At 56.6% G+C, this 12448-nt stretch overlaps 1 protein-coding gene across 2 annotated transcripts in view; it reads left to right on the top strand.

Annotated features, from left to right (window-relative positions):
- The window catches only part of ATXN10 (ataxin 10), a 100999-nt gene that overhangs the window by 48611 nt on the left and 39940 nt on the right, over positions 1 to 12448 (top strand). For both annotated transcript variants that reach the window (XM_020977422.2, XM_020977420.2), the window contains exons 8-9: positions 2112 to 2220; positions 2884 to 3053. In XM_020977422.2, the coding sequence (XP_020833081.1) occupies positions 2112 to 2220; positions 2884 to 3053 (279 nt within the window). The remainder of the gene's footprint in view (positions 1 to 2111; positions 2221 to 2883; positions 3054 to 12448) is intronic.

Below are 12448 nucleotides of genomic sequence, written 5' to 3'. Positions count from 1 at the left end.
CCCTCTAGCAGAGGGATAAGCTGTCCCCAGATGACAAGATCACACGAGGAAGGCATTTGCAGAGGTGAGGCCTGAGACAGAGGTTGTTCCTGCCCTGAAGAGGTTGCAGGGACAGTGAGGAGCTTCCGGGCTGTGGGTGGCCTAGAACGACAAAGGAGTTTGAATGACTGCAGAGGAGGGAGGTCTGTGTAAGAAAGGTGGTTCCGACAGGAGGCCAGGGCCTGTGTCTGGAGAGCGCCCGCAGATGCCCATGGTGTCCAGCAGGAGGAGTGCTGCCCTGGTCTTAGCCTTGCCTTGGGATGATTCCCCCAAATGATTAGAGGGAAGGAAAGCAGGAAGAAGGGAGGCAAGGGAAGAAGCAGGCACACTTAAGGCCTTGCTTAGTTCCTGTCCCTACTTGGAATCATTCAGGACAGCTCAGAAGCTGGAGGCCACAGTACTCCTTGGGTCATGTTTGGAGGCATGAGAATCTGTGTGTGCTGCCACACACGGGGCAGGGAGGGAGCATAAGAGAGGAGCCTCCGTCCATCCTCAGAAGGTCTCCTCTTCCTGGGCCCCAGTCCACACTCAGCTGTGTCACGTGATGGCTGTGTGACCTTGGGCGCGTCTCTTCCTTTCTCTGGCCGAGGCGGTCTCGGTCTCTTGGGTCTCCAGCAGCCCCAACGTGACTGAAGTGGGTACAGCACTCCCGGGAAACCTGGCTGGAGTTCTGAACATCCTGGCCTAGCAGGTTTCCTTATTCCTTTGACTAGTTTCTGGCTTCATTCTTTTCCCACTTCCACTTTCTGTGTCTGAGGGGCGAGTACCCTGCTGTCCGCTGGAGTCCTCACCTGATATCTCATGCCCTCGGGCTCTCTCTCATACTGAACGTTCCCAAAGTGAAGCCTGAACACTCAGGTGTTTCTGGAGGGGACCAGAGCCTCTGGCTCTTGGCCTTTATCCAAGCAAGCAGCTCTACAGCTCTGGCCTCTGCTGCTTGCTGGTGCCCTGGCGGGTGGGGGGGTCCTTCTGTCCAAAAGAGAGAAGAAAAGCCAAAGAGGAGACGAGGGTCTTCCCTCCTGAGCCCAGCATTGGCAGCTTGGCAGAGCCTCTCCTCATGCCCGTGGAGTGGAGCTCGGCTGGAAGGTGCCAGTTATGGAGAGTCAGACCTGGGTTTCATTGGGGTTTGTCTAGGCTGCCTTGTTCCACCAAACACAATTCATCCCAATTCATACCCAGCCAGTGAGACACGGAAGCACAAAACACCCAAAACAGTCTTAAAAATTGTTTAATTGTCTCCTGCGTTGGAGACCCATAAGATGTATAGTTGGCACACACACACACACACACACACACACACACACACACACACACACACACACACACACACACACAACCCCTCTTTGGTATGGATTTCAAGATGGTAACCATATATTGACTTGTTCTGGTATTTAGCCACTCAGCCAAGGTGTGGGATGAGAAGGCATCTAGAGGGGCTGTTGGAGATGGCTGACAAGCTTGGGTGGTGCTGTATCACCAGCCTGGGGCCAGTGTCAGGGCCGGGCTTCTTGGCTGGGGCTGCCTCACGCTCCCAGGACCCCAGCCGGGGCGCGAGGCTTCTTTGCTCGGGAGCCTGTCTCAGAGCGATGTATTGTTGAGTAGCTAGATAAATTTACGTTGTCAAGTAAGATTGTCTTTTCAGACTAACCAAAATATTGCCTGTGTAATCCCAAGTATGTATTTACCCAAGAGTAATGCCCTTCTCACAGCCAGAGTGCTTCGACCTCAGCAGTGGACGGGACTTTTGTAGCTTTCCGATGGGCCTTACACATTGGGAAAGCTTGCAAAAGATGGCCATAATCGCCGGCCTTTATTCTGCCTGTGTTTGAATAATAGCTTTCTGTGCAGCAGAGGACACTTAATCCCGCACTCGTGGGGTGGAGAGGCATCTGCTGCTGCGAGTGGGATTGTCTCTGGGTCTGTTGAACATGGATGGCTTCTCAGAGCGCTCTTCTCTTGCTCAAAGTAGAGCAAACACCAGCTTCCCAGGCGGCACAGTGAGCCATCAGGTGGAGAGCATGGGAAACAATCATGGTGTTTAGATTGAAAGGCCCGTGTACTTTTCTTTGCAGGAAGCCCTGGCCACAATTAGGCTTCTCCATGTCCTTTGTGAAATGACCGCCAACTGTGAACTACTGGGCTCCTTACAAGCCTTCCCTGGGCTCCTCGAGACAGTAGTTGGTGAGTGGACATCGGTCTGTGTAAGTCCCTGGTTACCTGATCACTGCCCATGGCAAATGGGAAACTAGGCTCCTGCCTGTCATGGGCTTTTTGAGCTCTCCAAAATGGATCAGTGGCTTATCAATTCCTGGTCCTCAAATTCTGAGTAGAAAAATTGTCAGAAAAATCTCCTGCCTACTGTGTGTGTCAAGATAGAACCATGTAGGCCTACTGTGTGTGTGAGGACAGCCAGAGCCATGTGGGCCTACTGCGTGTGAGGACAGCCAGAGCATCTCTCTGTGTTTAGTGCCATTTATATTATGTCTCATTGGAGGTCCTTCCTCATGTTTTCCCGTAAATGTATGAAGTTTATCCAGGGATCCTCCTACATTGCCTTGGAACCTGGCTGGATTTTCAGTCAGGGCCAAGCTCCTTTCCATTGTGCGGTGCATTTCTTGTTTGAGACATGTCCCAGGGCTGAGTCCGTGGCTCCGCCCAGGTTAGGCTGGCTCACGCAGGAGCTCCCCTCAGTCCCTGGGGTGAGGACCCTGGCCCCTGCCACAACGGCGCCCCTTGAGCTCCACACCTTCCCTCCTTCCTTGGGCCTTGGGCCGCCCATCTGCTGGGGTCTCTGGTCCCTCTGCGGCCTTGTCTCTGACTGGCATCTCGTTCCCTTGTTGACAGAGATCTTGCAGCTGGCTCACCTGGCCGGGAAGCAGAGCCCAAATGTCTTCACGGCTGCGTCTTGTATGCGAGGCGATGGGGATGTCTCCAACCCTGCTGTGGGCTTCAAGTCCCAGCTCGTGCGCTTGATTGGGAACCTTTGCTACAAGAATGGGAAAAACCAAGACAAGGTAGGCTTGCCTGGGGCCGCAGAGGGTGCATCCCAGGGCCAGGTGCGTCCTGCGGGGGCACGTTCACCTTAGAGCCTCGGCATCTGTGCCGGCTTCAGCTGTGGAGCCAGAGGACCGAGGGCCAACGTCGGACAGTCCCTTCCCCTCTCTGGGCCTGACAGGGGACAGAGGAGATGCCCTGAGCTCCCTCCGGGCTTGCGTCCGGGGCTTTCCCAGGGTGCTGCTGCCAGGGAGTGAGTCACTGTCATAACAGCATTGGCGCGGGGGCCTCCCGGTGGGACAGCTCCCTCGGCCGGTGCCCAGCGGCACCCACTCCGTGGCCGAATCCTCCAGGGGAGTTCCCCAGGCACCGAGCGGGTTCTCCCAGCCAGGGTGTGTCGGAGAGGACGCACCCAGGTGCCTTTTGGACTTTTCTTCTGATAGTACTGCTCATGCCCACAATCACAGCGTTCTGCCCCACTGGGGCTCTGGGGAAACCTCCCCAACCGGACCCTCCTCCTGAGCCCAGGAGCAGCCAGGGCCCGGAGGCCCGTGGGAGGGCTGGCCGGCCCACCCATGACTGGCGTACGATTCCGGTCATCGGGTTCGCTCCCAGCTGAGCCCCAGTGTCTTCCCTTGTTGGGAGGGGTGAGGGGCTTGGCCCAGCCAGTCTCTGAGGCCCCTGGCCCCCAGCAAAGGTCATAGACACAGCTCAGCAGCCAGGGCTAGAGGCGCCGCGATCCGTATCAGTGGAGGGCAGGCTGACACCGAGGAGGTCATGGAGCCCCTAGCCCTGGGGCTGAGGGAAGCTTTGCCGAACTGGCAGTCATTGTTTGCTCAATTGCAACATGTCTCGATTCATCCGTTTACTCTTGGCACTTACTGGCTGCCTGGCCTTGGGCAAGGCTCCTGCCCTCTCTGGGCCTCTGCAGAGTAGGCTCCCCTTGGGCTCCCCAAGGCCAGGGCAGGGGATGCTGTGCTCTGCCGGCTCTGGACCGAGGCCGTGCCACACCGGCAGGACCGGCAGTCAGTGTCTTCTGGGATTTCCCTTTCCACCGGGGTGTGGTGGGTGCAGTAGGGACTGAACACGGGACTGAATCAGGCATTGGTGGGTGATGGCCTCCCAGATCATCCCACCCATAGCCCGTCTGTCTGTCTTATTATGAGCCTGTGGTGAGTGTCCCAAGGCCTTGGGAACCCAGCCATGACAATAGAGGCCTTAACAGCCTTCTGGGCCTGGAGCATCGCTAGAGAAAAATGGTGGAGGGTGAGGAGAGTGGGGGGGCCAGGGAAGAGGAGGAAGAGGACAAGTCAGATGGACGGGTCCAGGAGGTCGTGTGTGTGTGTGTGTGTGTGTGTGTGTGTGTGTGTGTGTGGAGTGCTTGTGTGTATGTGCAAATGAGCATATGTGTGTATGAGTGTGAGTGTGCATGTATGTGTGCACGAGAGTGAGCGTGTGTGTGTGCAAATGAGCATATGTGATATGAGTGTGTGTGTGTGTATGTGTGCACACTTGCTCCTGAGAGCACGTGAGTGTGCTTGTGTGTATAGGTGGGTGTGAGTGCATGGAAGCATGTGCATGAGCGCATGTGAGTGTGTGTGTATGTGAGTGTATGTGTGAGAGGTGTGAGGGTGTGTGTATGTGTGAGTGTACACGTGAGAGGTGTGAGGGGAAGAGCATGCATGTGGACATGAGCGTGCAGGGGCGGGGCCTGGGAGCAATGCTGGCGATTTCAGGCTGACTGTCTGGAGGCTACAGCCTGTCCTTCCTCTCTGCCCTGTCCTGCCCATCTGGGGCCAACCGCCACTCCCCAAAGAGTGGGCTCTGTCTTTGCTCATGTGCCTCTGGGCCTCCCGCCTTGGTTGGCAGGGGTTGGCAGCCGTCCTCATGAAGGGTCTTTGTCAAGGGAAGGCTAGCTGCCCTCCAGCAGGGAGAGGTTTAGAGTCAGGGGTTGGGTGCGACACTGGGAGACTCTGGAGATGGTGAGCTCTCCGTCTCTGGAGCCTTTCGGAGCAGCTGGGGGAGCAGGCGTCAGCTCAGACAAGGCTCCCTCTGGTCAGGTGCCTCCTCGGGGGCTGTCCGGCTAGTCCTCAGCCAGCTCCCCCTGGTGCTGGCAGGAGGGGGTCGGGATGGCTTCCCTCTGAGCTGTGGCCTCAGGGCAGCTGTGCTGGTGCACTCTGGCTCTGTCGGACCACAGGCTCTTCCTCTGTCAGGCTCTGTCACAGCCTCAGCTTATTGATTGGGAGGCTGGATGTACAGGCATGATCTGGCTTGCTGCAAATTCCATTTCTTTGTCATGTAATCCTAGTTCAAGAAGTCTGTCAAAATTCATAAATCAAGCTGTCACCATGTGTCTCCTTACCTCACAGTTCCTGTTACAGTAAATGAAATTAAAATTCCTGTCCAGAGGACTCATCCCATGGCTGGCTGCGTTGCCCCTCGGGGTGAGTCTGCTCTCTGCCCTGCTGGGTCAGGGTGGCCCCGGCCGGCTCTGCTGCCCCCCCCACACACACAATGGGCTCGGGCTGTCCCTGGGGCTGCCGTGCTGTGCTCCCCCACGGGGAGGGCCCAGGCACTGCCCATATTCTTTGGGGGTCGTGGAGCAGGGTCATCCGGGACAAGCTGTGGCATCTGCACCGGTAGTGAGGGCGTGGCAGTTTCCGGGTTCTCTTGCATATTCTTCCTGTCCAGTTTGGAGCTGAGGCAGTCTGATGGACGCTCACATTGGTCAGAGCCATGATCATCTATCTCCATTTTCCAGATGGGGACACTGAGATACTAGACAGAGGATTTGCCCAAAATCGCTTAGAAATGCCCCCCACCCTCCGCTGGGCCTTGGGCTGCTCCCACTCCTTCCTGTGGTGCCTCCTTTATAGTCAGCAGAGGCTTTTCATCCAAGAGGCCGGTTGGGCTTGTAGTAGAATCCTTGTTATCTCCAGACTCTAGATGGGTCAGTAAGCAGCAGAGCTCAGCCTTGAACCCGGGTCTTTGCAGGCAGCATGCCGCATTGGGGAGAGAAGCGGCTTCTGCCTAGCCAGCAGTGGCAGGTGGCTGGTGAGTCACTTCATGGACTGGGGAGGATGCTTCGCCTGCAGGGGGTCCCATCACCAGTCAGTAGCAGAGCTGGGCCTCTCTCTGGGACTTTGCTGGGTTTCAGAGGGCCCCTGACTAAGGCAGAGCCCATAGGAAGGCAGGGGAAAGATGCCGGCTTTGGGACCCTGGGCACCTCGTCCCCGATGCAAGGCCTGCTCACTCTTCGTGGGCCAGGGCAGAGGGCCCAGTGCTGGCCCACCCTCTGCTCAGGAGGAGGAGGTGCTGGAACAGGGGCCTGGGCCTGTCTGGGGACAGATCTCCTTGGGCATGAGCCGTGGAGCCATGGCAGGTGCCATTCGGGGAACACTGGCTGGGCCCAAGACTGTCTCCTGACTCTCACGACGCTGAAAGCCTCTGACGGGTCGTTGGGCTCCTCCGCATCTCCCCAGGCTCTCCCACTTTGGTTGGCCGGGAATAGGGCCCCCATCTTCTTCAGGAATCCTGCAGTGGATGGAGGATGGAGCTGTCCATCACCCACCCAAACCGCTTTGATATTGGCACGTACTCGGCATTTTGCTAGCAGCAACCACAGTGAGGCCGATCAAAGGGGCCCCAGACAGTTTTTTTTCATTAGCAATTAAAGTCACTGCTTTAAGAAACCTAGCTTGCTTTGTCTTGCTCTGTTGCAACTTAATTTTGTGTCCATCAAATAAAGGGTTAGAGGAGGCTCCTCCAGAGTGTGGTCTGAGCAAGCGAGCAGGTAAGGAAGTGAGGGCTTCTCCTGCTCCTGCTGCAGATCTGCAAGAGAGCATGTGTGCAAGAGAGTGAGGGCTTCTCCTGCTCCTGCTGCAGATCTGCAAGAGAGCATGTGTGCAAGAGAGTGAGGGCTTCTCCTGCTCCTGCTGCAGATCTGCAAGAGAGCATGTGTGCAAGAGAGTGAGGGCTTCTCAGGCTCCTGCTGAGGATCTGCAAGATAGCGTGTGAGCAAGAGAGTGAGGGCTTCTCCTGCTCTTGCTGCGGATCTGCAAGAGAGCGTGTGTGCAAGAGAGTGAGGGCTTCTCAGGCTCCTGTTGCGGATCTGCAAGAGAGTGAGGGCTTCTGCTGAGCGTCTGCAAGAAAGCGTGTGTGCAAGAGAGCAAGGGCTTCTCAGGTTCCTGCTGTGGATCTGCAAGAGAGCATGTGAGCAAGAGAGCACATATGCAAGAGAGCGCATGTGCAAAACAGTGAGGGCTTCTCAGGCTCCTGCTGCAGATCTGCAAGAGAGCATGTGTGCAAGAGAGTGAGGGCTTCTCCTGCTCCTGCTGAGGATCTACAAGAGAGCGTGTGTGCAGGAGAGCGCACAAGCAAGAGAGCGTATATGAAGACAGCGAGGGCTTTTCGACATTACAGATGAGCTGCCAATCTGTTCTACTGGAGGGCGTTCCTCACACTGAGAAGTCATTGGTCTGGGCTCCTCTCCCTCTCCCTCACCCTGATAGAGCCAATGATAATGATAATAATGACAAGCATGAGGCTGGCTGCAGATGCCAGGGTCGTCAGAGCTCGTAAGTGACACCTAACTTATTTGCAGAGCAGCTTTCCTAATTATTTGGACAGCTCTTTCCTCTTTATTAACCTTGGAGCATCTGTAATGACGGATACCACACTGGCTGATCAGATGGCCGAAGCAGAGGGCTCCCGGTGGCTGAGGGAAGGGTCCCGGCTCAAAGGCTCTCTCCCCAACTTGGCGTGACTCCTGGGTGTTTCCGCCCTGGACACTTCCTCTTGTTCCCTTCAATGCTTATTAAAAAGTGTTCCTGTGACTCTCTGTCTTTCTCTGTCTTTCTCTGTCTTTCTCTGTGTGTCTCTGTCTCTGTCTTCCTTTTTCCTTCCCCACCCTCTCTCTCTCTCTCTCTCTCTCTCTCTCTCTCTCTCTCTCTCTCTCTCTCTCTCTCTTTCTCTCTCTCTCTCTCTCTCCCCCTCCCTCCCTCCCTCCTTCTGTCCTTCCCTCCCTCTCTGTCCATCACTGTTGCTAGCCTCCTTCTCATCAACTTCCCAAATTAAAAACCAAGAGAAAGGAACAAGGCCCCTTGGTAACTAACAATCCCATAGTCCAGCAGCCTCAGTCCTGCAGTGGCCCTCTGTGGCCGTGGGCTCTTGTAGACGGGTGGTGGGCCACTGCACTGATCGACTTCCTGTCTTTCTTTCCGTCGTCTTCTCCCGGTTGATGGGGACCCCGATTCCATTCACTTCCCCTCCTTGGCCCCTGCTGACATCTCAGTATTCTCTGAGGCTGGTTCAGGGACATTCTGTGGCGCGCTAAGGATGAGCGCCCCTCTCCGGCCTGGTGCTTGGCTCTTCTTCCCCCCGCGTGGAGGCCCAGGAGGTTTGTCTCCCTCCCGGTGCTGCCCTGCTTGTTTTTGTTTGAGTGTGTGTTCTGCCCTCCTTTATCGTTGGCCTCGTTCTCTTTCACGTCTGGATATGATTCTTCTCACGCACCGCAGTGGTGAGAGTAGCTGTCATTACTTTTTTCTGTGCCATTCTATTCCCTTTTCCCTCTTGGCCCTGTCGGAACTTCAGGCTCCAGGGGGAGGTCATTCTTCCTCTCGCCAACGAGGCTGAACCAGACCCTTCTCCAGATGGCCAGAGCCAGCCTTCTGCCATGAAGGCACCCCGTGGAGCCTCGGCTGACCGTCCTCTTGTGGAGCCCTGGGGCTGACCTTTCCCACGTCTCCCAGTTTTCCTGGCTCATCAAAAGCATTTCCCAGTGGGGTTGGTATGTTGACAACACACCGGGGCCCCCGCAGTTCAGGGTGATGCTCCCGTCCAGCTATGAGGAAAGGACACACCCAGAGTGTTTGCTCAGGGCCGGCAGCAAGCTCGACCCAGTCGCCCTCGTGACTCAGCTGGGCAGTGGCCGTGGAGCAGAGGGAAGCAAATTGTAGCCTCCTTCTTCACCCCAGAGTCACCAGGCCCAGAAGATGGGCTGGAGCTCCACCTTGGTGGTAGCTGTTGAGAGATGTCCAAACGTCTGCCACCCTTCCTGGCTTTCCCTGTGAGGAGCAGGCCCTGCTGTCTTCTTGGGGCAGTATCAGAGAGCCTGGTGTGACTCATGGTGAGGGTGCTGCCAGGGGCAGTCAGTGGGGGGCTCCCTGAGCTTCCTGAGGCAGCCCCTTCCACCTGGAGAGAAGCCTTAGTGACCTTGGGCCTCCTTACTGCTATCAGGCCCTCCCAATCCTTGCTTTTCTAACCCAAACACAGCTCCCTGCCTGAGTCAGGCCAGGGGGACCCCATGCGGAGAACTGCCACCATTGGCCTGTGGGTGATGGACGCTGCTGTGGGAACCCCTTTGGGATGTCAGCTGCCACGTTGGTACCCGCAGGAGCCAGGGCCAGGAAGGGTCGACTCCAGCCTGACTGACTTCATCTTTTGTAGAGAAGGAACATGATGGCGATGGGGGGTGGAGGCAGGTGTCTCTCCCTCTGCCAACCCCCCCTTTTCCCAGTTGATTATTAGTAATCACATTAAAACTCTGTCTTAAACCCTTGCCCAAGGAAACAGCAGAAATGGTCATCTGTCTGAATGGCCTTTAATTAAAGTTAAAACAAAATCATACGCTCGTGATGGAGAGTCACCTATAGCCTGAAGAAACGATGCCCGCTGTTGTCCAAGCTTAGGACTGAAGTTCACAGAGCTTTCTGTGGCTTACAGTGAAGCCTGTACCTGTCTGGGATGATGGAGGCGCGGCCCCACCTGGAGGCAGGGAGTATTGCCCAGCTAACCCCCACAGGCCTTCCATGCCCTGTGTGTGGAGTGAGTCTCCTGTCGGGCAGCCGGGCTCCCGGGGAATGCCCAGGCCGGGGTCTCAGAGACCCTGAGCCACAGGAAGCCTCAGAGGCTGGCGGAAGAGGGCACTGAGGCATGAGGTGGTGTGGGAGGAGGGGTCAAACAGAGAGCAGATGGCCACACCAAGGTTCAAACCTAGCACTTCTGACTCCAAATTGAGAGTTCTTTGCACTTTGATTTGTGAATTTTGTGGCTTCATTGACTCTTAGGCTGAAGACAGCCTTTCTCTCAGCCTGGCCTGAAGCCTGAGGCCTCCATATCAGCTTTGCCCCATGCCCATCTGCCCGTAGGGTACCAGGAAGGAACCCTGGGCAGTACCCATGGACCACTAAGGCCCTCACCGTCAGCTGGGGAGGGGAATGGCCGGACGAGTTGGGGTGAATGGGCTTCACAGAGGAGGACAGCTTGACCCCACGCAGAGTGAAGAGCCTGGTGACAAGCTCAGCTCCCCAAAGACACAGGAGGAGGCACCTGCATGGAGGGCCTGGCTCCCAAGCCCAGGATGAGAAGCCTCCCTCCCAGCCCACGTCATCTCCCTGGCTGAGAGGGCGGAGATCACGGTCTTGCTGAATGTTATTTTTCCTTCTCTTTTCTTCCTGGGGGAGGCCTTGCAGGGGGCAGCGTAGGTGATGGAAAACCAAACAAAAGCCTTCAGTCTCTTTACGGGCTGGGGCCTGTCTGTGAGAAGGCTGACAGGAGCTGCAGAAGGTCTGCGAGTGGGGCCTGGAAACTGTTTGCCTTGCTCTTATTCCCCGTGCTTGGCACCAGGCCTCGAGCTTGCAGCAAGTGCTTACTAAATGCTCATTGGCTGACCAGTCGGTAGACTTGTTTTAGACAAGACAGGCCCCCGGTGGAAATGCAAAGCCAAATCACCGTCAGGTTTGCAGAGTCCCTCACTGGAACCTCCCAACCGTGTAAGAGCAGCGCTGCTGTCCCCTTTTTACAGATGAGGAAGCTGAGGCTCACAGCATCTGCCCACAGCCAGCGATTATCTGAGGGGTGGGATAGGAAATGACTCCCTGTAGACCGTCAGCTGATGGAGGCGGAGGCTGGAGGGGGAGGCAGGGAGAGCTCCTGGCGGGAGGCCTCGGCCACCTCTCCAAAGCCAGGACAGGCTGGTCTGCCCTGTGGGCGAGGCGGTCATCCCCAGAGATTCTCCGGGCTCCCCACTGTGTGGGTCCTGGGGCCGTGGAGCAGGGAGGCGCTTTGCTGTCCCCTGTTCATGGGGGCTGGACTCGGAGGGACATCTTCCCAGAATCCTTTACCAGCAACGTCCAGGATCTGAATCCTGGAGAGACCTGGGTCCAAACCCTGCCCCTGCCTGTCATGATTGGTGTGGCCTGGGGCTGGCCACTGAAGTCAGCCTCTTCCTCCCTGAGATGGAGCTGCTGACACGCCGGTAGCATCTGCTTTCTGTGGCTGGCCAGTTTAAACATGCTCTGTGATGACAGTTGTTCAAGATGCGCCATCAGCGGGGATGATGAAATTAGAACCCAAGGAGCAGCAGCAGTGATGGTGGCCCCCATGCGGCCACCTGTGTCTAGCGCGGCCCCGGGATCGTGAACGTTCGGAGTTGGGAGGGACCCCCCAGGCCCCTAAGAGGGCTCGTGGGGGCCCAGCCACCTGGGAGCCTGCAGCCAGGGAGCTGGCCCTTGGGGCCGGTGGGGCCTGACCTGTAAGATGCCTTTTCTTGAGGGACTCAGCATCTGGCTCACCTGCTGCCATTCATCTGTTACTTTCTGGCTTCACTAGACACTCTGTGGGGTCAGGAGTAAGTGTGTTTGCAGGTGTGGGAAGTCTCAGAAAAAGCCAGGAACTCCACAGCAGTGGCTTCCCTTAGCATCAGAATCCCCCTCACCCCAAGTGGGGAGGGCCCTCACATTTTCTTGTCACAAGGCCGCTGATCTCTTCTGCTCTGGTCTTCTACCCTTTCCCACCATGTCTCAGCTTCCCCCATTAGCCCCCAGCCATGCCTGCCACCTTCTCCCACAGCTTCCATCTTGGGGACGGGCTCCATAGCTTCTCCCTCCACCCTTTCAGGTCCCCTGGGTGTGTCATGTTCCCTCTTAGAACATAAGCCTCCTGATGACAGGGACTGTCTTTCTTTTTACTTACCTTGTTATCCCCAGCGCTTAGCACTGGGCTGGTATGTACTATGTGCCAGGCTGCTGCACCTACCATGGACTCTGGAAGTCAGAAAAGAACTTGGAAGTGTGACCCCTCCTCTCGAGGCCTAACTGGGGAGGAAGAGCAGGGGATTTTCTGTCCTTTAAAACTGGACCCTGTCCTGCTCGGTCTGACTGAGCCCATGGTCCTGTCACATTTGCTAAAAAGAGACGTGGTTCTGAAAGTGGGCTAATTATTCTGTCCCCCAGCCCACAAGTCTCATTTTGGTGCAGCTTTGAACGCATTCCTGGCTTCTCATCCCCCTCCCCACCGCCAACGCATTGCACCCACCTGCCTACAAGGGCAGCCTTTCAGGGAGAGCCTGTCCCTACCCTGGGCCCAAGAGGGATGAGGCAAAGCGGCCCTTCCAGAGTGAGATGCCCAGCAGCCT

The sequence above is a fragment of the Phascolarctos cinereus genome, unplaced genomic scaffold, assembly GCF_003287225.1.
Source record: "Phascolarctos cinereus isolate Bilbo 61053 unplaced genomic scaffold, phaCin_HiC Scaffold_1;HRSCAF=81, whole genome shotgun sequence".
NCBI lineage: Eukaryota > Metazoa > Chordata > Mammalia > Diprotodontia > Phascolarctidae > Phascolarctos > Phascolarctos cinereus.
This window is presented reverse-complemented; position numbering and strand designations above follow the sequence as displayed.